This window comes from Takifugu flavidus, chromosome 4 (genome assembly GCF_003711565.1).
Source record: "Takifugu flavidus isolate HTHZ2018 chromosome 4, ASM371156v2, whole genome shotgun sequence".
Classification (NCBI taxonomy): domain Eukaryota; kingdom Metazoa; phylum Chordata; class Actinopteri; order Tetraodontiformes; family Tetraodontidae; genus Takifugu; species Takifugu flavidus.
The window spans coordinates 12,825,177-12,851,497 of NC_079523.1; the positions used below are offsets into that span (position 1 = coordinate 12,825,177).

Below are 26,321 nucleotides of genomic sequence, written 5' to 3' on the forward strand. Positions count from 1 at the left end.
AGAAAAGATATGAAAATGCAAACTAAATGCGCTGATTTCTTCACCATAACTGTACTTTAATGAATCCATAGGGACACGTGTGCAACACTCTTCCTTCTTTACGACTGCATTCAGTGATGGCAGGAATGACATAGGCAAAAGTAGCTTCAGGATTTGAGGCCATAATCCTATTATTATAAATGTATGTGCTCTGTAGCTTCCAGGGGATTAAAAAAACACGAACAATCAGTTTTATGACACAACCAGACCGGAAGTGTTTCTTGAAGATGTGGATGCCCCATTAACTCCACTCACGCGAACAGATTTTCAATGGTCCTTTAAAATCCAGTTCCATGTAAAACACGTGAGATTTCTATTGAACACTTTCTGTTTTTATCTGACTGTTTCTCCAAATGAAATCACATAGACTCGCCAGAGTCTAAAGTTCAAATGTGTTTGCAAAGAAAAAAGGATATGTATGTATGTATGTGTGTGTGTATATATATGTGTGTGTGTGTGTGTGTGTGTGTGTGTGTTTTAAGATGCCTTTAAATTGAGAGAAAAGGAAAATACACGGCAGTAAATTAATCCAGTGTGAGGAGCCACAGAATAATCACAGACATCTCAAAAGTTAATGGCACTTTCTCTCAGAATATTTCACCTTTCAAATAATCATAACTATAATCAATTTGACCACTGATCAGTGAACTCCTAGGGCCTGATGGTTTTGGACACTATCCACTGGGGTATTTTTCTAAAGGCGACAAAAAACATGCTACTTTCATTGTACCTCTCTCAACATGAACAGGTGAACTTGGGAACCCAGAAGTCCCACAAAGCAAATGGAGGTAAGATCAAATACAGCCATCAACTCAGCCATGACTCCTTTTCTCCCATCTTTCCTACAAATTCCTGATTTTATAGCAACGCAAGCACTGACAGGCTTTTACTTTCATTAGTTGGACAGGACAAACCAAGAGAAAATCAACATGGCACACACCTATTATGTTTGTTGTACAAATATCTGATCTACAGTGAGCCAACAGTGAAGAGGCAGTTCATTGATTTTGCCATGCTGAAGTTGCAACATGTGTACAATAGTCTGTTGGGCAGGTTAGAGATTACATTAACGGTTCTCACAGTAAAAGTAAAGATATGGTTGCACTGTCCAAAGAATGTGAAACCTCACAGACCTGAAGTTATCGAAGGTTTCAAAACCTTGTACGGTATTACATTAAAGTTCAAGGTTTCAATTGCAAACCTCAACAAGTACAAAATCCACCACACAACCAGAGCATTATATTTAGCAATTGAAAATGAAAGGCAATTATTTTCAGTAGGATGCATGTTTTTGGTCCAAATGCAATCAAAAGAGTGGCACAGACTTCAGAATCTGCGTCTTACGTTGACAAGGGAGAACCAAGTTTGTCATTTTGTCATTTCACAATTCAGTAAAAGAAACTGATGAGAACCGCATGCTCTTTTTTAACATGTGACCTTCTGGGTTATCTCATTATTATACTTTCCTAACACTCCTCCTACTGCTGCACCACACATGTAGTTGCTTTACTACTGCTGCACTGCACACTTTAGGGTCCTGTGGAAGGTCAACTAGGATTCTATGGGATAGATACATGGCTATAATGGCCATAATGCAGCACCATTATACTGTCCCATTATATCAACTTGCTGGAGTAGCTATGTAATATGTTAACTGAAAAAAAAGGAATAAAAATGAACTTTACCATTCAGTCTGTGAAATCTAAAGCATATAGTTTCAATGTAAATCCAAAATTCTGCTGTATTTGTGGCTTCACTGAATATTTTAGTTTGGAGCTATTTAACCTACACTAATTTCTTGTCTTTACATGGTAAAGAAGAACCAATTTTTTTTTTTTTAAATTGAGGACTTTTACACTAATGAACGGGAAGGAGCAGCGTGTTAGCTTGCACTCAGCGATGTACATTGTTAACTACTGTATGTATTTTATAGTTGAAAACACCATTTTGTTTGAAAACACTGCTTTTATATAAAGTGGGACCTCTACTTACGAACTTTTTTACGAAATTTTCAGTTTACAAAACGTCTCAACGGGAAAATATTTGCTCTTGTTACGAAAGAAATTTCAGGATACGAAAGGCAAAAATACACTACCGCTGCTCCTCGCAGCTCGCAGAGTTTAGCGAACGCAAACGTGCTTGTAGCTGCTCTGCCATTGGCTATTGCCTAGCATCTTCCTGTAATCCCATTGGCTAGGAGGGATGTCAATATGTACAGGTTTGTGTGTATCCCAGCGTCTTCGTTGTCGTCTTCGAGATTTACTGTGGGTGTTCGTATGTCTGTCCATTTGATGGCGGTGTTACCACAAGTGTTAACGTTCTTTGCTAGTAATGCCGGCTAATGTAATATTAGCCTGTAAAAAAGTTTATTTTGTTCCTGGAGAAGCCTTGCACTGAATTCCTACATTTATTGTGCGGTAATCTAATTGTAACATGTATTTGTTTTATGATTTATAAAAAAAAATTATGTTCCAATTTTTGGGGGCTTGGAACGGATTAGGGCATTTACATGGAAAACGCGTCTCCACTTAATTTTCAGGTTACAAAACAACTTCCGGAACCAATTAATTTCGTAAGTAGAGGTCCCACTGTATATTACAGTGTCTCTTTTACACCATGCACTTCACTTTTTTTCAAGCTTTCGAAATTCAGATGTTATTTTTTATCCGTGTTCTATCAACTACATTTTTTTAAAGAAACACTCACAAAAATAGCAAATATTTCCAGACCTCAGTACCATCTTCCTCAACAGGGAGGTGTCAAGTATAGTAAATATAAAATGGAGATGCATGTCAGGTGGAAAAAGAAAACAAAAAAGATATCTTCGGGTTGGAAGAATGGATTAACTATATTTTAGACTTCTTACCTAAACTGACCAAATTTTAGCTACCTTATTTGCCTGAGGACCAATGTAGGGAAAAGAAATGCCGAGGCCTTATAATTAAAAAAAAAAAAAATCTTGTTTGCAAAGCATTCTGTTACCGTATTTTCACGACCATAAAGCGCACTGTATTAAAAGGCACAGTCTCAGTTATGGGTGCTATTTCTGTATTTAAAACATACATAAGGCACACCGTATTATTAGGCGCATGCTGAAACATACAGTAAAAAATGACAACGGAAGTAAAACAGTGAGATTCGACACATTTATTAAACAAAATATTCATTCTATATACCTGATCATGCTGGAGCTTACAGTGCCCTGGGAAGAGCGGATTGAGGAAGCCAACGAAAGGAAACGTGCCAAGTATCAGGAGCTGGTGGAGGAGTGCAGGGGCAGGGGCTGGAGGACCTTCTACGAGCCCATAGAAGTTGGCTGTAGAGGCTTTGCAGGACGCTCCCTCTGTAAAGTCTTTGGCCGATTAGGAGTCACAGGGACAGCCAAAAAGAGGGCCATTAAATCCTATTATCCTATTAAAGTGAAGCTGCAGAGAAAGCCACGAGGTGGCTTTGGCTGAAAAGGGCAGATCCGTTGTTGCTACTGGGACACAAGCCGGGTCTTGATCACCCCGGCTGGGTCGCCTGGGCGAGGGTGAATGATGTTGTGAGACCCAAAACACCCTATGAACCCAGGATACATCACTGATGATGTGTCCCAGTGCATCCAGGAGGTGTATCTTTTAAGTTTACGTCTGGCAGAGCCAGTGACTCCTAGGAAAGACTAGGTGACAACCAAGAACAGTTTGGTCGAATACTGGAAAGACAGTTGGCAGCTCGGAAAGACGGCACCCGGGACAGTATGGGTTAGCACCCAAGCCTGTATCTTTTGCGAGAAGGAACCCAAACAAGCTACGGAAAGCCCTACAGAGAAACACCCCCAGAAGATCCCGGGGGGGGGGATGAGATCCCCAATCGGACGGACCTAATGTTAATGACCCCTGCAATGGAAATGACTACGACAGTGACATGTATCTGCAGCAAGCTGTGCAAGAACCAGCATGGCTTAAAGATCCATCAGGCCAGAATGAAATGTCTGGAGCGGAAAGTTGAGGTGCAACGCACAGGTCCTGGACCTGGTGAGACGCAGGAGAAGCCTGGACAGGAGGCAACCCACAGATCCCAGTCCCTCCACGTACCAGAGCCTCCCAACCCTAATAGAGTAGTTCAACAGCAGCGGATTAAGTGGCCCCCAGCAAATAGACGGAGTGAGACTGGCTGCAGTTTGATGAGGACATGTCCAACATCATCCAAGCCACAGCCAAAGGAGATGTCGACAGCAGACTTCAGGCGATAAGTACCATCATCGTCAGTTATCGCTCAGAAAGATTTGGACGGATCGAGAAGGGCAACACTGAGACCACCTCTTACACCATGAATCGCAGGTCCTTTAAGATACACCAACTGCGCAAGGAGCTGCAAACCCTCAAGAAACAGTTCAAGAGAGCTGCTGATGGGGAAAAGCAAGCTTTAAAAGAGCTGTATAACATCCTGCGGAAGAAGCTGAAAACTCTCCGCAGAGCAGAGTGGCACAGGAGGCGCGGGAGAGAGAGAGCAAGGAAGCGAGCAGCCTTCATTGCCAATCCCTTCCGGTTTTCTAAACAGCTGCTAGGGACAAGCGGAGTGGCTGACTTGAGTGCTCAAGGGAGGAAGTGAATTGCTTACTCCAGGACACCATGAGCGACCCACTGAGGGGTCAAGACCTAGGACCCAACAGAGCGCTCATCAGCCCTGCCCCACCTTCGGCAGAGTTCAAGTTGGCAGAGCCTAGTTTGAAGGAGGTTGAAGAAGTCATCAAGGCAGCCCATTCTGCATCTTCCCCGGGCCCCAGTGGTGTACCTTACCTCGTCTACAAGCGCTGTCCAGAAATTCTTCGGCATCTGTGGAAGGCCTTGAAAGTGATCTGGCGAAGGGGGAGAGTAGCAGACCAGTGGAGGTGTGCTGAGGGAGTTTGGATACCCAAGTAGGAGGACTCGAAAAACATCAACCAGTTTCGGACTATCTCACTACTGAATGTGGAAGGGAAGGTGTTTTTTAGCATCGTCTTCCGAAGACTGACTGAGTTTCTCCTCAAGAACAACTACATCGACACTTCAGTGCAGAAGGGTGGGATCCCTGGAGTCCCAGGCTGTCTAGAGCACAATGGTGTAGTCACACAGCTCATCAGAGAGGCCCATGAGAGCAAAGGAGAACTAGCGGTTTTGTGGTTGGACCTGACTAACCCCTACGGGTCCATCCCACACAAGCTAGTTGAGATTGCGCTACACCTACACCATGTTCCCAGTAAGATCAAGGACCTGATTCTGGATTACTATGATGACTTCAGGCTCAGGGTCACTTCAGGGTCAGTAACCTCAGACTGGCATCGCCTTGAGAAAGGAATAATAACAGGCTCCAATACCATCTCCGTCGTTCTCTTCGCACTGGCGATGAATATGGTGGTAAAGGCGGCTGAGGTGGAGTGCAGAGGGCCTCTATCCAGATCAGGTGTTCGACAGCCCCCCATAAGAGCCTACATGGACGACCATACCGTCACAACAACATCAGCCCCAGGGTGTAGGTGGATCTTGCAGGGTTTGGAGAGACTCATCCTGTGGGCCAGGATGAGTTTCAAGCCCACCAAGTCAAGGTCCATGGTACTGAAGAAGGGGAAAGTGGTGGACAAATTCCGATTTTCAATCTCAGGAACCGTAATTCCATCAATCACGGAGCAACCAGTCAAGAGCCTGGGAAAGCTCTTTGACTACAGCCTGAAGGACACTGCTGCTATCCAGAAGTCAACAGAAGAGCTTGGAGGGTGGCTCACTAAGGTGGACAAGTCTGGCCTGCCTGGTAGATTTAAAGCCTGGATCTACCAGTACTCCATCCTTCCCAGAGTCCTGTGGCCTCTCCTCGTGTATGCAGTACCAGTAACAACAGTGGAATCCTTTGAAAGGAAGATCAGTAGCTTTCTGCGCAGATGGCTGGGTCTTCCTCGCAGCCTCAACAGCGCTGCACTGTACGGGACAAGTAACACCCTACAGCTACCCTTCAGTGGGCTCACTGAAGAATTTAAGGTGGCACGCACAAGAGAAGCCCTACAGTACAGAAACTCCAGGGACTGCAAGGTGTCATCAGCCGGGATTGAGGTGAAGACAGGAAGGAAGTGGAAGGTAGAAAAGGCAGTGGAGGTGGCTGAGTCACGCCTAAGGCAAAAGGCACTAGTTGGGGCCGTGGCAACAGGAAGAACAGGCTTGGGCTACTTCCCAAAGACCCAAGTCAGCCATGCCCGGGGCAAAGAGAGAAACCAACGACTTCAGGAGGAGGTCCGAGCAGGCGTGGAGGAAGAGCGAGTGGGTAGGGCAGTGGGACTCCGGCAGCAGAGGGCATGGACAAGGTGGGAGAGCGTGTTACAGTGCAAAGTTACCTGGTCAAACATCATGCAGGCAGACTTCCATCGCGTCCGGTTCCTCGTGGCGGCAGTCTACGATGCCCTCCCCAGCCCAACAAACCTCCATGCGTGGGGGAAGAGTGAGACACCCACCTGTTCCCTTTGCTCCGGAAGAGGCTCCCTGGAACATCTCCTCAGCAGCTGCCCAAAGTCCCTGGCAGATGGTCGCTATCGCTGGCGCCACGACCAGGTACTCAAAGCAGTGGCTGAGAGCATAGCCTTGGCCATTAGCACCACCAAACACCATCATGCTCCGAAGAAGGCGATCTCCTTCATAAAAACTGGAGAGAGACCTCGTGCAGGTCCACAGATAACAACGGGACTCCTCCACACAGCTCCTGATTGGCAACTGCACGTTGACCTGGGAAAACAACTGATATTCCCCCAGCACGTCGTAACAACATCTCTACGGCCAGACATGATCATCATCTCAGAGGCTTCGAAATACCTGATCATGCAGGAGCTTACAGTGCCCTGGGAAGAGTGGATTGAGGAAGCCAACGAAAGGAAACGTGCCAAGTATCAGGAGCTCGTGGAGGAGTGCAGGGGCAGGGGCTGGAGGACCTTCTACGAGCCCATAGAAGTTGGCTGTAGAGGCTTTGCAGGAAGCTCCCTCTGTAAAGTCTTTGGCCGATTAGGAGTCACAGGGACAGCCAAAAAGAGGGCCATTAAATCCGCAAGTGAAGCTGCAGAGAAAGCCACGAGGTGGCTGTGGCTGAAAAGGGCAGATCCGTGAGTTGCTACTGGGACACAAGCCGGGTCTTGATCACCCCGGCTGGGTCGCCTGGGCGAGGGTGTATGATGTTGTGAGACCCAAAACACCCTATGAACCCAGGATACATCACTGACGATGTTTCCCAGTGCATCCAGGAGATGTATATTTAAAGTAAGAATTCTTCCGCCACAAAACCATCAAAGTTTTCATCTTCTGTATCTGAATTAAACAGCTGCACTATTTCAATGTCCAACATCCCCAATTTCTCTTCTTAATCATCTGAATTGGACTCACCGACGGTTCCGGTTTAGCGTTGATTTTGTGAAAGCTCTTACAATACATGAAGACGATATCATAGCCCATGCGTCTACAATCCACCCGCATATGGTGGCATAACTTGCCCGCCGCTGCCTCATAGTCTTTGTGAAGGAGTGTTCGCCTTCCATCACCCAGTGCTCTGTCCGTTTCCGTGGCAGCCGAGAACCACGGTGAACGACGACTTCTCGTGCCCCGTTGTGCATATCGCCACCGTGCTGGTCCCTTTTTCTCCACTTTGTGGGTCAAAGGGATGTTAAAAGTCAGATGGATCTCATCCATGTTGGTGATGTGGCTGGGCGCGGTTATTTTGTCGCGACAGTAGGTGCGGAAGATGGCCACCCTCTCCTGGTAATCCGCGGGCAGTCACTGCACAACAGTTGTCCTCGCGCATATGGAGAGATGCTGCCTCCTCATAAAGCGAAAACACTAAGATTACTCGATTGCCATTTTCAGCCGCATATTTGATGGCCTGCAGTTTAAAGTAAGTCTTATTCGTACGTGTGTCGCTTGACCGGCGCCATTTTAGGGGATCCTTACGCGTAGGTGTGTCGCTAATCGATTGGCGGAGCGTTTACCGTAGTGCACCCACCAAAGGCGCACAGCAGATTTTGGAACTCAGTCCACAGACAAGGCGCTCCATATTATAAGGCGCGCCGTCGATTTTTGAGAAAATCTCAGCATTTTAGGTGCGCCTTATCGTTGTGAAAATACAGTACAACCGCTTCAGCAGCTCCGACAGCAGCCTGAGGTACATCCAGAAGATGCTGGATGATGGTCAATGTGGACAAACAAGCTGTAGATCAGCAAAATGTCTTCTTATGATTCGTTGTGGGTTATTTTCTTTAGAAATGTAACATAAAAATGAATGACAGGGTTCAATACAAAATCTAAACAAAGCCATAAGGGTTCAATACAAAATCAAAACAAAGCCATACAATAGTTTATTTAAATTGAACCTAAACTGTGAAGAACGTAAGACAGCAAAACGAGGTTAGAAGGTTGAAACGAGCAATGAAATGACACTCTGTAAATTCTCATGCCCACAATAGTGTGGAGGAGCAGCATGCTGGCTAAAGAGGGCATTAATGCCACAACTTTTTCCACTTTGAATTTTGACAACCATGTCAGTTTTCCTTCTGTAAATGCTTCATGTGAAGCTTAACAAAGCTTAAGAAAGTTAACAATGTCTCAGCAATGCCATTTAAAAAACATTTCTGTTCTTTTAATAGAATATACTGACTACAATCATAGTTGTTCTTATTATAGACACCTTGATCTCTCTTGCTGTACCTCTGAAAGGCCGTAGTCCAACATTTGAAAAGCAGTGGTTGCACAGGTTGTTTTTTTTTAATTATTTATTTATTTTCTGTAATTCTTTTCCCCAGAAACTAATTATGGAGATGACGTCTTCTTTTCTATTTGTAAGAACAGCGGGATCAGCAAAGATGTACAGTATGAGCGAGGGCTCTAAAATGGAATTCAGCGTGTTCAGCTGTTATCAATGCCAGACTCCATGGAGGCTTCATCCAAATTTGATTACAAAATGAGACTCCAAAGATGAATAAGGCCAAAATGTTTCTCAGTGTGTGACAGAAAAGGATAACTGAATGATTTAGCATACTTAGATTGTTGTCACTTTCACACTGGTAATTATCAAGCATCATTATCATCCATAAAGATCAAATCACTATTCAGAACAAAAAGCTATTTCATTATGCTAGCTAATATTTTATTCAACTCACCTGCAATCTGCTGTGTTTCTTAGCAGCATTCAACATCGCAACCCTAATTCTGACTGCGAACAGAGTGGCAGGGTGCATTTATTAGAAATGAGTTTGGTGTTTCATACTTAACATGGTGAATATTAATCCCTTAAATGACAAAATAAAGCTTTGATTCACAAGTGTTGCCGGGCTGGTAAGGAATTATTTATTTGAATTTGATAAAGGTGCGGTAGAAAATAGCATGTTCAGCAGCAGGAATGTTCACCTCTGATCTTCCTCTGGAAGAGGTGAAAAAGTGGATTCCAGCACCAACATGAGCAGCGAGTTTTGAACAGCAACATCACCAAGCTTGTTCCAAGATAACAAAAAGATGTGCACGTCTGCCTCATCCTGGATGGCAAGCTTAGGCTGAGCAAAACAGGCATCTGTGGAAGAATGTGCACACACAAAGGCAGTCCCTTAGGACCACAGGATGCACAAGAAGAAATGAAAAGCAATGCATGCGACTCTTTTAAATTTCTTCCCAATGGATAATAGCATCCATGGAGACTAGCTTATGGTATTCTGTTTCAGCTCCACTGCTGTTGCTGACAGTAGCAGCAGCTCAAGAAGCCCACCAGCTTGGGCAACACGATCTTAGGAAAGCACACAGGGAGAACATCTGGCAGGCCTGGAGAGCCTGTCCAGTGCTGCTGGCCACGCTCTGATCTCATCTCAGCTTCCTGGTAACAGCTGAACCTCCTGTACGCTGCCTCTATCAGAGTGGAGAAAATCCACTCACTGAGTCAATTATGCGAGGACTGTGAATTAAATATGAGTTCCACAAAGAAATGCATAGGCAAATCATACAATGTAACAACCCCATCTATACGCTGATGCCAAGGGGTGTTTTGTGTTGATTTTTTTTGCTAGCAGAACACTAACAAGCTGCTGATTCCAACGTATAAACCAAAACCCCTAAGCAGTACAAAAATATCTGAAAAATGATCCAGAAAGGTTGCATCCTATGTGTTGTTTTACAAAGTACAAATACCTAGTTGGTCATTTAAGTACATATATAGTAAGATAATCCAAAAACAGTGTCTTATGTATCGAGCATTCTTAACGAATAGCAGTATGCAAGAAGCAATTCTCGCAAAATTTAGATTTTGCTCTTCCAGGTCTCAATATGACATGAAAGAAATCAAATTTGTTGTTGACATTAATCCACAAAATCACAATTTTGTTTGCCATAGCTTAACAGAGCTCATTATGAGGATGTTCTGTATATTATCTATATATTGTAAATGAAAATTAAAATTGTCGGTATCTCTGCTTCACATTAGGTCTGTCTGAACTGTAAGGGGCAAAATCAGGGAGATAAGCCTTAAGCTAAAGCCAGAGCTGATTCTCTCCCCATGTCTCTTCCCTATTTCCCTTTACTTCTTCTATGCCTCTTTCATTCCTCTGTGTCTTTTATTAATCATCCTGTGTGAGTGGAGCACTGACTGGAGCATTAGGAGCTCTTGGTAGCATGTGGGGCTGCAACATACAATCATGTCTATGTGAAACATGCCAGGGAAATTTCATGAGGACCCTCCTTCACTGTGTAAAAGATATTTTACTGTACAGAAAAGGATGAATGGTGACAGGCACAAATAGATATGTGTTTCAAGTGAACATATGTGTCATACAAGTACAACCTTTTGAACAGTCCCTGTTGCTAAGATGCTCCTGCAAGCAAAGCAAGCCTATTAAAGTATGTAGTGTGCTTGTGTGCCATAAAAAAATAAATGAAGGACCCCTACCACCACAAAGAAGTTTGGTTTGCTGACATTTCATTATGGACTGTGCATAAAATCCATGACTAAAATGGCACAGAGTGTGATTTTATTGTTTTCCTTTCTGCTGTGGTTTCCCTGGAAACTAATGAATTTAGGGGAAAAAAATCCCAATTGTGAATTTATGCTGAACTATTCATCTGGTTTTTCCTATTCTTCTCATCTCAGAACTGCCTTTTAAGGTTTATTATAAGGCATATTGCAAAGATAAGGATACATGAGTGTATTTCATTTGTGCAATATGCTCTTTATAAACTCAAAAGTGCATATAAGATAAAATGTTAAATTAAGTCAATTAAAAAAAGAGATTCATTTGGGTGATTTTCAGCTTTTTAACTTTTCCCCTCCTAACCACAGTAGTAAGAGTAATTTATAGTAATATACAGTCAAGTACAAAATGCTGTAGCCAGGATTCTTTGAGAGATGATAGGAAATGATGAAACAGATAGAGGAGCAGCACTAACCACTCCAGCGTCTGTGGCCAGTGGCAGCAGAGTAGTCTGACTAATGGAGACGCTGTAATTATGCCCTATATCTATCTATGCTTGAAAGTGCACTTAGCCTAGAAGGCACCAACTGGGCATCCCGCCATTATTACCATTATCACTACTTGATCTCCCAGACAGAGTGGGGAGAGAATGGGCCATTCCCAAGTCTACATAAAACCTCAAGGTGGTATCGTATGGAAAGTGATTCTTGATGTATGGTATCGTTTGGTTGCGCCAAACCAGATGTGTGCTATTTTAGAGGCAGTGTGTTCATCATTCCCGTCGAGATGTATCAGACAAATCAGTATGCTTGTGTTGTGATAATCAATGGCTGATTCGCTATACCGAACAGTAGCCAGTAAACATGAAATGTCAAACCGCGTCTCCATCCAGAGCTCAGGTGAGATAAGAAGGACACGCACCTGGTTTCACCGTCTTTAGGCGGATCGGTTCTCGAAAGTGGCGTATGACAGCCAGGGTGTCACGATTTGTAAGTCCACTGACTGGGGTCCCGTTCACTTCCAGCAACACGTCCCCGTAGTAGGGCAGCTTCCCTACGTGGCACACCAACACGTCCAGCTTCATCTGGCCAAGGTGGGGGAACTGTCCCACCTCTGCTCCTCCTAGAACCTCCACCACGGAGCCGAAGTCCCCCAGATTCCCCCATGACACCGCGCAATCCACCACCTTGCCGGACCAGTGTTTCTTCTTCTTCAGTGTCCTGGACATCGTTATTCCTCTTTAATTTCGAAAAACAAACGATCGAAGTTACGGTTATGGGTGTCTTTCTCTTGACGTTAAGAGATGTGATGCGGCCTAATAAACCATCCTGAGTTATTCTCCCGTCCTGCTGGTGATTTCATCTTCCTGACATTTACCCCGTCAGCTTGCCGCTGAGATCTGTCAACACACAAAAGGCTCCTCGGCGCGCACACTTATCTGGTTTGCAGTATTTTCAGGCGCCCCTTGTGCGTAAAATCAGGAGAGTTCACGACGACGAGGTGGTTAAAATGACTACAAGCCAGGTTTAACGCCCTAAATTGTTAGTCTGTTGAGCATAATCCGTCTTCGCAAGAGCCTTACGACGCAGAAACAACACATCAACTCTCCCTCGGCGGTAATCTCACGGTGAAATGTAGTGCGTTGACGATTAATCCGTCAAACCTGTGAACAGGCAGTGAAGAACAATCATCGCCTGGGCGTTAGCAGTAGATATATGGACTGTCCACGGTGACTGAGCTAACAGACATTTGCGAACGGTTGTCTGCTACAGGTTTGAACACACCTGGCTGTTCCAAGGAAGATGCTGCCAGACTCCGAAACGCCCTTTTTTTTTTTTTTTTACGATCAGCTCCGTCGGTGGGTCCTAGACGGCTCCGTTGATGCCATCTTTCGGTGCAGAGCGATACCGCAACTAAAAATCCGATGTGGCATTCTCTTTTTCCCCCATCTGATTTCGTGTTTAAAGGTCTTGGCTGGGGAAAAAAATGGATACAAAATTAAATCAACAAAAAATTGCATGTCAATGAACTGATGCCATATGTAATTCAAACAAATAAAAAAATGTATTATCGGGCAGGGAATGGCGTCTCCACAGTGCCACCTACTGTTGCAAAGATAAAAATCGAAACGATTTAATGTTCTACAGTACATCAGCCTCTCCCCGAGGTTTTTTGATTTACATTTAAAGCGTGCAGCGCACACCCACACGCCATCACGCCTGAGCTGCATTCATCCATGCATGACCTATGAAGCAGCTCAACTCAATCTTTAATTTTCACAAAAGATTTGCTATCTAATTGTGAGCATTACCAAATAATTAGTGTTTGAGCAGATGTGTCTAGGGGTCAGAAATGTCAGGGTTCCCACAAAGGTCAAAGTAGAGGTCTTTTTTTCCAAATTAAAGCATGGGCATCTATTGTCTCCTACATAATTACATAGGCACCACTGATCACTGATAGCCAGTTAATCATAATTCCATCACTGGAACAGTTCTTTGTTGTATTATTGGATTACTGTAGAGAAGTTTTTCTTAATGAATCCTTAATCCTCTTTCAGTGGAATAAATACAAGGGCCAAAATGGTCAGAATATCAGAGTTCATGTTTAATGATGTAGTACTTGCTAAAACAAAAGGCTCTTTTTACATGTTTTATAGAATGTATAAGCAAACAACATTTAAATGATCAACAATAAAAAAAGCAGCATTACAAATTTCCAGCACCGTTAGTGCTAAACTTTGGTTTAAAGTCATAAGGCGTTTTGGAAACAAAGGCATTTTAAATCTGAATGTGACATGTGGCTAATGTTTCCAGGTTAATTTCACACCTGCTAAAAAAAAGAAGAAAAAAAGAAAGAAAACAACAGCATGAACCTTGGCCATCAGTCAGAAACAAAACAAATATGGAGGCGAGCAGAAGAAAGGCCACACTGGGTTCTGTAGATGTCAAAAAGAAAGGCTTGGAATGTGGTGATTTGATCATCAGAGGCAGAACATTGAGAACTCAAGTCAAAGCTTTAGTCCATTCTAAGAAAGCAAAGGAAAAAGGGAACATTGAAAAATCACCTGTGTAGACGCGGTTGCCAGTGAAGCTGTACAACAAAATGCCAAGGCCATTTTAGTTCAATGACATTCTAAACCACCAAACAATAAAATGATCATATTTTCTAAGGTCATTTAAATCTGAGCAAAGACCTTTTAAAGAAGAATTAGTGATGATGACCAGTTTTAAGGTCATATTTATCATGTGGAAACATAATCCAGTACACAAAACAGAATGAATGAATGAATGAGTTGTAAAGTAGGAGAAAACCTGGTTGTAGCAACTGACCATCAAGAGATTTTTGATATTACGTATTCCAAACATTTTAACTAGCCAATTTGCCCTTTTGATAACGAATTACATTTCCTGAACAAACCAACTCAGAAATAGGAAGTTGCTGAAACGAAGAGAATTGGGTTAGTCATTTTCAGAACTAAATTACTTCTGAGCTATGTGGTTTCAGTTTCCTTTGCTTATACTAAAAACAACCATATTTGGACCATCAGGTAAAATATTTAAGACTACTCTATGACACTAGAGGTAAGATAAATAATATTTCTAGAGCTTTTGTCACAAACCTGTCTGTAACTGGAATCAGGTTATCAAATTTAACATATTTACAAGTATAAAATAATACAATACATTCTCAATTTTCACAGTCTAAAGTGGAAAACTAGGCTTAATTAATGTCCACATTAGCAATGTGACTGAAACTATAGCTGCAATTATTATTTCTCAGAATTCAAGACAATAAACACACTAACATTTTAACACCACCGATTAAGTGCCAGTTAGGATGTGCTGACAGGGAAAACAAATCAGTGCATAGTGTACATGAACATGGTGGGGTCTGAGAATGCTTGTTTAAAAAAGGCCACCTGACAGACAACCATGAGAAAGGAAAAACATGATTGTCACATGTGCAGAAAATGATAAAAATGTGTGCAAACAAATATGTACACTTCCATTTCACAAATAGTAAAACATTGAAGAATCACTAACTGGTTCTGACATAGTACAGAAAGTAGTTCAGATAATAAAGGTAATACAGGATATATTTTCATTTATACTGATAATATACACCACATTTTGGTGCGACTGTCTCTAGGAATTGCAACAAGTTTCCAGATGGCATGATTTTGAAGCTATGAGGGGGGACATGGAAAACACGCGTTTTGTGTCCCTTCCTATTTTAGACAACTTTCGCTGAAGGAGTTGCTGAGAGTGTGTAATTTTTACCACAGTAAAACAGCAAAGTCCCTCCAAAACGTATCTGGGAGAAATTATGCGACCAATCTGCCAGTACGACAAGCATCGACAGAAAACTCCTCCCAGTCTGGCCATTGTCCATGCATATCTCCTCTAAAAAAAAGAGCAAATCGCATGACGTGTTGCAACGGCGGAGCTGATGTCAATTTCTTTAGACTCGGTGGTCTTTCAGGGTGGAGACTGACAGTCAGTCTGCTTCATTAAGAGTGAACGTAAACATACAAAAGAGCTCTCTTTGGCATGTGAAGAGTGTCTTTGGAGGTAGTGGGTGGGGAAGAGGAAATGGTGGAGGAGTGTGGCGAGGGAGTGCATCAATGAGGCCTTGAAAGGCAAAACAGTGTGAAGAGTTATGTGGGAGCAGCAGGGTGCTCCTCGGAGTTAGTCCTATTTGAGGCACTTCTGTGGTCCTGTGTGCACTGGGGAGGATAACAATCCACCTCTGGCTCATGCTGTTCCTCATTGGTGGGGGTCAGCAATGGTGTCCTGTGTACTGTCACAGAGTGATGGCCTGTTCCTGCTTGGTGATTTGGGGACAGATCTTCCCCTTCCCTCCAGAAGGTTCTATGAGAATCTGCAAAGTGTAAATCATAGTATTAGGACAACTATACATTTTTTAAAATGCCCTTTTTAACCCCCCTCCCTCCCCCGTCCCCACCAAGATTGTACATTCTAGTTGAAACTAGCAGGCGCCACCTATAAAAAGCTTACTTACATATTAGATGTCAAAAGAACTACTTCCTAACTGGTCCAAGCAATGTTTAAGTTACTATTAAATAAATGCTAAATTATGTTGTAATATTTCCTATATTATGTATTGTTATTAGCGCTAATTTGCAGTAAATAAATGACTGGGATGTTCATTGAGTAAAGTCTACATTTCTACCTTATACATTGGCTTTGCTTGCTCAAAAAGTGTAGATTATGCTCTCATTAAATTGGAAAGTAAAAAAAAAAATTAGCCGGATTTCTGAGCAATGAAGAAAATACGCATACTATTTTAAGAATAGCTGCAGATTTTTGAAAGGCAGACATGGAATCGCAGATTTCAGGCCTGGTTCCAGGGGCAGAGTGGCTGTTTAACATGTTCTCATGCAAGGCAAGAAAGATGGAAGAATTCTGATTACTGAGGAGGTTCTGCAGTGCCAAATCCTTGTGCTGATCATGCTCATTATAGGTGTCCTTGAGGCCTGGGAGAGTCTTGTCCAGAGGGTCATCGTCCTCGAGGTAAGCATAGGGACAGTATTCCCGTGTGCGAGAGTAGATGTTGGCATTGTCGTAGCAGTCAGAGCAGATAACCAGAGCACCAGCACCACCTGAAAAGGAACCATAAAGATGCAGTTGATCTGTAAGCAAGTGTGTTCTGTGACCATGTTTATTTCCAAGAGTATTACATTTGATGTATTTGTGTTTTATTAAGAAATTCGGCAACTTACATCTAACTACCTAAAAAGATTTAATGATTTGATGTTGGATTGCCAATTTTGGCAGTAAAGCAACCTGAACTGCTGCAGCTACCTGTTTTTTTTTTTTTGTTGTTTTTTTTTTTAAACATCAGAATATTCAATATACATGCACACAATTGCTTGATGACATGAACTAAAGGGGAGTGCAGTTAGAACTTCATAAATGTGACCATGAAAAAGGAGCCTATCTTGCAGAGTAACTTGATTTGCTGTCTGTATCCCTGACACATATCTGAGACAAACAACTTCATTAGTTTCTCATTTTAGCCACAAAACATATAATGAAAATTCACATGCTGGTCAATCTGCACAACCACTGGTGTAAAAGTACATGAAGTTAAAATTATTTTCAAGATTTATTTTCTAATTATCATAAAGTGTTCCAGCTATACCGACATTTGCAGCTAACCACTCCTTCAGGCTGATAGCCAAAAATATCTCTGATGTGAAAGCATTACAATATTATTAATGACAGATCAAATTCAATGAACAAAGGGAGAAGACTCACCATCTGTGTTCTTATAGACATATCCATTAGAGAGTGGAGGCATGAGCTGCTGGTGGCTGCCAGCTTCAGAGTTACTATAGCCTTCCTGTGGCTCTGACAAAGTCCCCTGAGAAGACAGGTAGCTCGGAATGTCTGCTGGCAAATTAATTTCATCTGTAAAGACAAAGAAAACCTTTTCAGTCAAACACCTATGAGATTTGAGGGGACACAGATGGTTGTTTCTCAAACGCAGACCTGTATTGGTGATACTGTAGTCTTCACTCTTCCTGCGCATGTGATAGATAACGATCACCCAGACCAGTGAGGTTCCAACCACGCAGCAAACAACTACAATCACTACGATTCCCACTGTGGTCCACGCGTCCTGGTCATATATTGCACCAGTATCACAAGTTGAGGATGGTGAGACACTCAAGTAGATGTGGCCACGCTCAGTTCCCAGCGTGTTAGACATGATACAGGTGTATTTCCCTGCATCAGCTGGACCAGCATCAACTATGATGAGGAGCTGATTGGCTGCAGCAAAAAAGTGACGCTCTGTGAGTATTAAAGGTCCATCGTCTTTGGTCCAATTAAGGCGAGGAGTTGGGCTGCCACCCGCTATACACTGAAGCACAGCGGTTTCACCGCGGGCCACCGTTCGGTCTTCCAGGGGTCGCATGAAGGATGGAGTTTCTAAAAGAAATGGTTTGTACACTTTGAACCTAATTTGAATGTATTGCTGTGTTTATGCAAAAGAACTACGCTGTGTGATGGACTAACGTTAGATGCCAATGTAGAAGATTACTGAGATTAATCGTTATGAGGACGGGTATGTTAAAACATTCATTTCAGCAGTGCTGTCCCTCAGGTATGTTTTGGAAAACAAACATGTTTGAAATCAGTATTATTGCTTAAAGTCAATGAACAAATTTCCCTTTTTGCTGGGGGCCCGTTTGGGAGGATTAGTTGAAAATAGCCAGTGAGTGATTATCAAATAGTACTTTTGCTTAAAATACCCACCCCTAATCAGCAGGATAACTCACCCAGAACAGTAAGAGTCGCATTTGCAGACAGACTGCCAGCTGTATTTTGGGCTGTGCAACTGTACACTCCCATGTCTTCTGTCTTCACATTAGCAATGAAAAAGATGTCATCATCTGGCATCACATGCATCCGGCGCTCTCGTGCAGCAGGAAAGTCAGTGCCTCCATCTTTCTGCCAGGCAATTTGGGGTGATGGATGGCCTTCAGCAGCACACTCCAGCCTAGCCATAGTTCCAGTCCGGATAGTCAAATCCATGGGAGTCTTAAGAAATGACGGCATCTCTGACAACATACAAGAGTCCATGTAAAAAGGCAGCTAGAGAGAGGCTGAAAACCATTATACAATAGAATTCTGCTATCTTAAGTTCTTCATTATATTCATGGATTGATAAATAATCTATTTTATAGATTTTCTGTGATTATAAAGACAGTTAATGTAGATGTAAATGGTTGGTTCTGGTGTTGATGAGAAGGATTTAAGTGTCTATGTATTTAGCAAGAACAGAACTATGCTTGTAAAGTTTGACGCGAGCAGCAGAGTACAAATCACAAAAGCAATAAATCAATCATATCAAACAAGTTTCTCACCATTGACAGTAAGCTTTGCCCTGGTGGAGTAGTTGGATCCAAAGTGATTAGAGAACACGCACTGATAGCGCCCCTCATCAGTGAAATTAACATCGAGGAGATGAAGTTCTGTGGTGTAGATTAATTCTCTGTCCTGGTATTGGCCATAGTTATGCACTTCTGCATCATACAAGACCTCCCCCTCCTTACGCCACGCTACAGTCATTGGTGAATCACTACTACTGGAGGCAACACAACTAAGAGTTACATTGTTCCCCCGCAAGACCACCGACGTCTCTGGGTGGGATGTGATATGAGGCTTTGGAAAATCATCTGTAGAGAAGGAGGGACAAAGTGTTTAATCGATGGGGGATCTGTACAATATCAATGTGATAATCCATAATAAATTATGAAAAAGTCAAAGATTGAAGATATACTTTTAGGAAGTAGGCATAACAACAATAGAAACAAAGAAAAATGTATCATATTACTGCTGGTTACGGTGTATTTTTATTTTTAAATGTGGCTTCTCATTAAGAGTAATGCCAAAATTGGGGGGGTTGCAAGAAAATCCAGTTTATAGGTTGCAGTCACTTTGATGGTTTGAAAATGACACAATTTTCATTTTCCCCCCACAAGATACCTGTCCTTTCACTTAAAAAAAGCAACACTCTTCTATAGTTGTATGTTGCTAAAAACAAGTTTTTAGTCCACTGATATCTAAACATTAAACTGCACAGCCAACATTATAAAAAGGTTGTTTAGGTATATAAATGAATTCAAGACTGACAATATATAAATGGTTATCAGACTACAAAATAAAACATATAATGCTTCCCCTTCTATGAACCTCAACATTTATAGACGTCGTTAAAAATCCAGACTGACCGCAAACAAATAATTCTGGGCTGATTGACAGGACGCTGCGTCCAAAAAGGTTGGCGGGATGAGCACAAACAGCAGAGACAGACTGCTGGAATTGGTTATCAGTCAGCCAAGGTCCCAGCCACTGCATATAGCAGTCACACAACAGGCTGCTTGTGTTAAGAACACTGTGTAAAAGAAAAGTAAAAATTAGGATTAAATTAAATAATTAACAGCAAAATTTACATCCTGGAATTATTTTTTGAATACATATTACGCGAAAGCTATCTGAACAGTGGGCTATATTAAGTTATCAAAGAAAGTCATTTCATCTCCCCCTTAAGCAAGAATTACTATGCTCCATTAAAGATGACAATTAATTAACAGTTTATAAATTGGACTGCTGCTGGAGATAAATTTATAAAAAGATATACCGTAATTTCTGGACTATGAGCCGCTACTTTTTTTCTACACTTAAAACACTGCGGCTTATTCTATGGTGCGGCTTATTTATGTCTATCACAACTATTGTGAATCTGTCATTTTTACTAACCCTCATCAACATGGAAAATACTAGAAGAAAAGCATATGATGCGGCTTTTAAGTTAAAAGCGATCACTCTGGCGGTTGAAGAAGGAAATCGAGCTGGCGCACGTACTCGTGGCATACATTACGGTAATCAATAGCGAGAAGGTGGAGATGCCCGCCTGAAGAACTGATCGAAAGCAAAAAGATGACAAAAGATTTTAGACGTAAACATAGCAGGTGGCCCGAGCTTGAAAACGTTCTGGAAGACTGGGTCAACACTCAGAGAGCAGGCGGCCACGGTGTTTCCGCTGTACAAATCAGACGGAAGGCAAAAGCAATCGCCACCGCGATGAAAATAGAAGATTTTAGAGGTGGGCCATCGGGGGTTGTTTAGATTGTTCATTGTTTGAGTAAAAAAGCATAAACAATGTAATTTGTGTGTAGCTGATACAAATGTATATATTTCAAGGTAGCTGCATTACAGACACCGTTAGAAAAAATAAATAAATTACCAGTAGAATATATTTGTTTATGTTGCTAAGCGGATTAAATTAAAAGAAAAGTTAAAAAATCCTGACGTGATGAAAATTGGATTTAAGGTCTCTGTATAAACATACAAGTGAAAAGAGTGGCTGTTGTTTCTTACCTGTCTGTCACTCGTCAGTGACTCGTCTCTTACGGTAATAAAAACATATAACGGTACTGAATGTTTTCGATCTAATTTTTCATATTACTAAGTGGGACAACTGCGGCCTAAAATCAAGTGCGGCTTGTATAAGTACAAAATTGATTATCTTTCTAAAATTAGATTATGCGGCTTTTAATCAGGTGCGCTCTGTAGTCCAGAAATTACGGTAATTGCCGTTGCTTCAATGTACATGATGCAGATATCCTTAAAAGGGGAAGATGGTGCTACACATCAAAAGCAAGGTCATTAAAGCGTTACATTCTTTCATTATTAATTTGGTAGCTACTCACAAGACTTTGAGCTTTAGTTGGGACAATGCCTCAGGGTGTATTGACATGATGCCATTCTTACCTAGGTCCCTGCGGATAAGAAAGAAGTACTATAAATGGATATTATTTAATAAGAACTGCATAAAATTTTCCATTCAAGAATATGTGTCATTTGTAATCATTCAACAATAAATAATGCTAGTGAAATAATAATGCTCATATGGATCAAGTGGGGTGTTTACTCACAGTTGGTCAAGCTCTTCCAGGCCTTCAAATGCTTTTTTTGTGATTGTTTTGATTTTGTTATGCTGTAAGATCCTGAATAAAAACAGATTTGAACTGAAATTAATAACATTTTTAAAAAGGTCCACTTACCTTCATTAAGGCCGAAATGACACATTACATAAGCCTATTAAATCATCGGAATATGTCTAAGGAATAAATTTATAGCTAAGTCAACAAACCAGTATGTTCTTGGCTTTAGTAATCAAATTGAAATTGGTAAACAGATACAATTCTAGGATTATTGAAGGCGGAGTTATCTGTGTAGGTTTGTGCATTCTGAGTGTACTTACAGGGTTTTGAGCTTTTTCATTCCAACAAACAAGCCAATGGAGTCTTCAATTGCCCACGAGATTTCATTATTTCGGATATCTCTATAAAACAGTAATATTAACACTATAGCACACCACAACAATTGACAATGCAAAGTGCAAAGTCACTTCAGTTGTAAGCAGCTTGAAGCGACAAAACAGAACACTGTTGTTTTGCAAAGGGACATAACTGTCTCTATTGAGCACTAGGACAGACAAGACTGATCAGGTTGTTTTGAGTGCTACACATTTTGAGCCCAATGCCTTCCAACAACCAAATGTGTTGTTTTCTGTCCAGAAATAATACCGAATTGAATCTGATCTTTAACATACAGAAGATTTATATTTATTTACTACTTACAAGGTGAAGAGGCTTGTCAGACCACTGAACACTCCTTCTCCGAGGTAGCTGATAGAGTTTTCCCCCAAATGTAGGCTCTCCAACAGACCCAGTCCTAAAAAAGCCGTTTCCTCAAGTCTCGTCAGATGATTAAAGGACAAGTCTCTAAACACCAAGCAAAGCAACAAGACAAGGTAAAAATATGGGCTCCAGATAATTTCATAGAGCAAAGTATTTGCTGTTTTGCACAAGGATATTGAACATGCATAACACATGAACTAAGGAATGGCAATATCTTGAGCCATTTATGAAGTGTCCTGTATTTGAAATGTTAGAAACCAGTTGATTTGCAGCTTATATTTAAATGATCAGCAGTAATGGAGGAGTGATGCATATTTATAAATCAATAACAAAACTGCAGTTAACAGGCTCAAATTCCATTAATTGTGTGAGAATAATGTAATCATTTTTTTTACTATTGTTAAATGATTTTTTTACATTGAGATTGAATTTTAAACTGCCTCAAACATTTTGTTATTAAAACTCTGAAATGATTCACCTTTGCCAGTACACATAGGTGAAATGGAGGAGTGATGCATATTTATAAATCAATAACAAAACTGCAGTTAACAGGCTCAAATTCCATTAATTGTGTGAGAATAATGTAATCATTTTTTTACCATTGTTAAATGATTTTTTTACATTGAGATTGAATTTTAAACCGCCTCAAACATTTTGTTATTAAAACTCTGAAATGATTCACCTTTGCCAGTACACATAGGTGATAGGTTTGGAGAAAGTTCGCATTGTATGTCGACTTCACTTTACAAACAAAACCTAATAAACTTTCTTGGAGTATTAAAACAGCACATTACAAAAGACACTTACAGTTCCTCCAGCTTTTGGCAAAATTCCCAAGCATCTGGGCGGATGATGCCCACAGCATTCTGGCTGATCCGGAGAATGCGCAGCATGCGCAAGCCATACAGCCAGCCTTTGTTAATCTCAGTAAGGTTATTGTACTCCAATTCACTGAGAAATAGATGACATAAAGAACATGTATAAACATCTGGTTTTTGATTATTGATATGGCAAACCCTACCAGAATCAGTAACAATAAAGAAGCAAGGTGATGACATGCTAAAACTATATTTTAGATTTAATTGATTTTATTGACAAGTAATTATAGAGTTAAGGTGTAACAAAATAACATATTAAAAAGTTATCAGAATGAATTAAAAAATGTTTTCTGTGAGAATATTATCAATCAAGTGAATATGCCCTTACAGTTCTTCAATGTTGTTGAGCCCAAAAAAGGCTCCATCCATGAGTTTAGTGATTCCATTCCTCTGCATCTTTAATGATTTGAGTGAGTCCATCCCTTTGAAAATCAAACTCTCTACTATCTTTATCTTGTTGCGCTTCATTTCGCTACAACGACAAAGAGTTTTTGCTATGAACCATTTCGCATTTTCTTGTTTTTAAAACCAATTGAGATTTTGCCATATGTTTTACTTACAGAAACTGAAGCTGTGGAAGTTTGAAAAGTCTGGATGGCAGCACTACCAATCTGTTTCTGTTCAGCTTCAGGACCAGCAGAGTGCTGGAGATGTTTTCAAAACAGCCAGGTTCGAGAACACTGATCTTGTTATTGCTCAAATTCCTAAGAAAAAAACGATCAAATAACAATTTACTTAAACTTGGAATATAAGAAATGCACTAAGAATGTATTTTTATTAACTTACAGGTATTTGAGTTGGATTGTGGGAAAGGAGCCTGCTTTGATCTCAGAGATGGAGTTGGAGGTCAGGTCCAGAGTCTCCAAAGAAACATATGGCTGGAGCTCATGCATGAACAGATCAGAAATTCGATTGTGGACTCTAAATTACAAAGATAAAGTTTTAGAACTTTAGTTACAAAAAGAAAAAGCAGACTTTCACATATCTGTTTTCCTTATTTATCTCAATTTACCACCAGGCAGAGAATTTTCATATATCCAACAACTGATTATGAAATTGCTTTTAAGTGCGCAGAACTGGATGAAGGTGGGGGAGGGGGGTGTCTTCCAGAAATGGTCTGAAAATAGAGCACCAGGAGGGAACCTGCTGGCAAGGGAAGAACATGCAAATGCGACACACCTCCGTACCAAGCATTTGTTGAATCACTTTTTTTTTAAATAGTTTGAAGCAACATGGCAGGGTATGGATAAGGTTTTAATCAACTTTACTTCAGATGTTTCCTTTATGAAATGGTGTTCTCATAATATGAAAATAAAGCATTACATTTACAGGAGACACAAACTGCCCATACTTACAATGACAGCGAGGTGATATTTGAGGTAACATCTCCGAGAAAGGGGAGGCCAGTTAGCTCATTGTGATTCATAGAGCTGAAATAAAATTCAATATATTTTATTAACAACTTAGTAATATACTAATAACAAGGCTCTTACAGAAATGAATGGTGGACTGTCCCAGTTGGAAGGCTACTTCTCAAAATAAAAATAGTAAACAATAAGGAATGAAATCTAATACTCTATATATAGGAGGACTGAAGTTCCCACCACCGTTTTATAATAATATTTTTAAACATATGTATTTTAGCATAATATCACGGCAACAAACATCGCCACTACGTTTGAAGACATGACTATTAATTTACATTTAGAAATTTATTTTCAATGGAATATCCTTAAAGTGCAAAATAAAAGGTTCAATTTAAAAAAAAATAACTCAAGTAAATCAAAAGATAAGTAACTTAAAGTGTGTCAAACGCATACCGCTTATCTAATATTTTGCAACCACAACAAATCAGTGTTGAAAAACCAAGATAACTTTATTACGTCTGAGTACTTACACTTGAGTAATGACCTTTGGGGGGTCCGAAGGAGCCGCTGACAGCCTTTTTCTATTGCAATCAAGAATATTGGTGTCACCTTGTCCTTTTAAACACGAGCAGGGTGCAGGGCAAGACCCAAGAATCCAGGGACTCAAATTCAACAGCATGAAGACAAGGGCCGATGGACTGGGCCAACCTTCCGCCATTTTAAAAGACTTCCCACTGAAGGCTAGGTAGCTACGTGGCTAATTCGCTAAACTGGTACTTGAGAAGAAAATCGTCATGAAACGGTTCAAACCATGTCATATTTGTCCAAACAACACACGCGCTAAACGTTTAGTGCTATGATTTCAGATAGGCTTTATCAAACTTAAACGCGGCATCCCGATACAGATTTCATCTATTCCTCCTAATGCCTGGAATTCCTTCCGCTCCAATCTGGACAACCTCTCGGAGTTGCCAACGTTAACGCCGAAATGTTTCAGTCCCATGTAAACGTGACATACCCTTAATCCCCTCAAATCGCTAACAGATCTGATCAAAGCAAATTAAGACACATGTTCAACGTATCTTTGGTAGTCTCGACAACCTAGTCTGGATAGTCTTTCTCTATAAACAAAGCACCCCTAGTTCGGACACCTCAAGGCCCGCCCCTTTACCGCTTGCTTGCAGTAATTCTATTGGTCCCAGTTTACGGTCGTCAACGATTTTTAATGCTATGATTGGATTATACTCCAGTACGTTTTTTATGTTGCGGTCTCCACTGCATACAGCCAAAAGTTTTATAACGTTCAGAAATTATTACGGTATAACTGTAGCATATAATACAATATGGTACCGTATGGTTTTTTGGGTTTGTTTTTTTCAGTTTAGTTGATTGGATTTTTCACGTACTATTCATAAGAAATAATGTAAATTTATAATCCGATCCCATTGGTTAAGGCAAGTGTGGATACACCGTTTTCCCAGTTAAAATACTACTCTGAAAATTAAAATGAATCATCATGAAAATTTGAATAATTGTCAGAATTATGCGGCCAGTCTGTAATGTTAATTACTATATCTCCAAGACTAGCATTATTCTACTTTTTTTTATTATTCAACTCTCTATTCTTATAAGTAGGTCAGCTGGTACTCCAACTTTTAAAAGAATTAAAGAAAGAAAAGGATTTAAATAAAGAATTTGTAACTAAGGAGGGTGACCAATATATAGGCCTTCTCAATTAAGATAAAGTTATATGGTTTGCATATTAAAAACTTGTTTTTAAATTTCATACATTCATATTTAACGCTTTACATTTTACCTTCATATTTGCTGCTTGGTTCTTCATTGTCTTGACCCAGGGTGGCGCTGTG

The 26,321-nt window shown here is 41.0% G+C and overlaps 2 protein-coding genes across 4 annotated transcripts in view; both read right to left on the minus strand.

Annotated features, from left to right (window-relative positions):
* Window positions 1-12,801, minus strand: part of LOC130524872 (membrane-associated guanylate kinase, WW and PDZ domain-containing protein 3) — a 109,624-nt gene extending 96,823 nt beyond the window's left edge. For 2 of the 3 annotated variants that reach the window (XM_057031358.1, XM_057031363.1), the window contains exon 1: window positions 11,894-12,801. In XM_057031358.1, the coding sequence (XP_056887338.1) occupies window positions 11,894-12,200 (307 nt within the window). In that variant the 5' untranslated portion in view covers window positions 12,201-12,801. The remainder of the gene's footprint in view (window positions 1-11,893) is intronic. The other variant, XM_057031361.1, reaches the window with a different exon arrangement.
* A 754-nt stretch (window positions 12,802-13,555) lies between these two features.
* Window positions 13,556-25,622, minus strand: lrig2 (leucine-rich repeats and immunoglobulin-like domains 2). Its single transcript, XM_057030197.1, has 17 exons — window positions 24,984-25,622; window positions 24,442-24,516; window positions 23,873-24,007; window positions 23,647-23,790; window positions 23,415-23,558; window positions 23,016-23,159; window positions 22,149-22,292; window positions 21,770-21,850; window positions 21,441-21,512; window positions 21,216-21,284; window positions 19,734-19,897; window positions 18,867-19,178; window positions 18,279-18,560; window positions 17,488-17,928; window positions 17,254-17,406; window positions 16,407-16,595; window positions 13,556-15,853 (listed from the first exon to the last, which is right to left on the minus strand). Exons 1-17 carry the CDS (start codon window positions 25,169-25,171, stop codon window positions 15,630-15,632), a joined length of 2,961 nt encoding a protein of 986 aa, XP_056886177.1. The 5' UTR covers window positions 25,172-25,622; the 3' UTR covers window positions 13,556-15,629.
* Window positions 25,623-26,321: the final 699 nt, after the last annotated feature.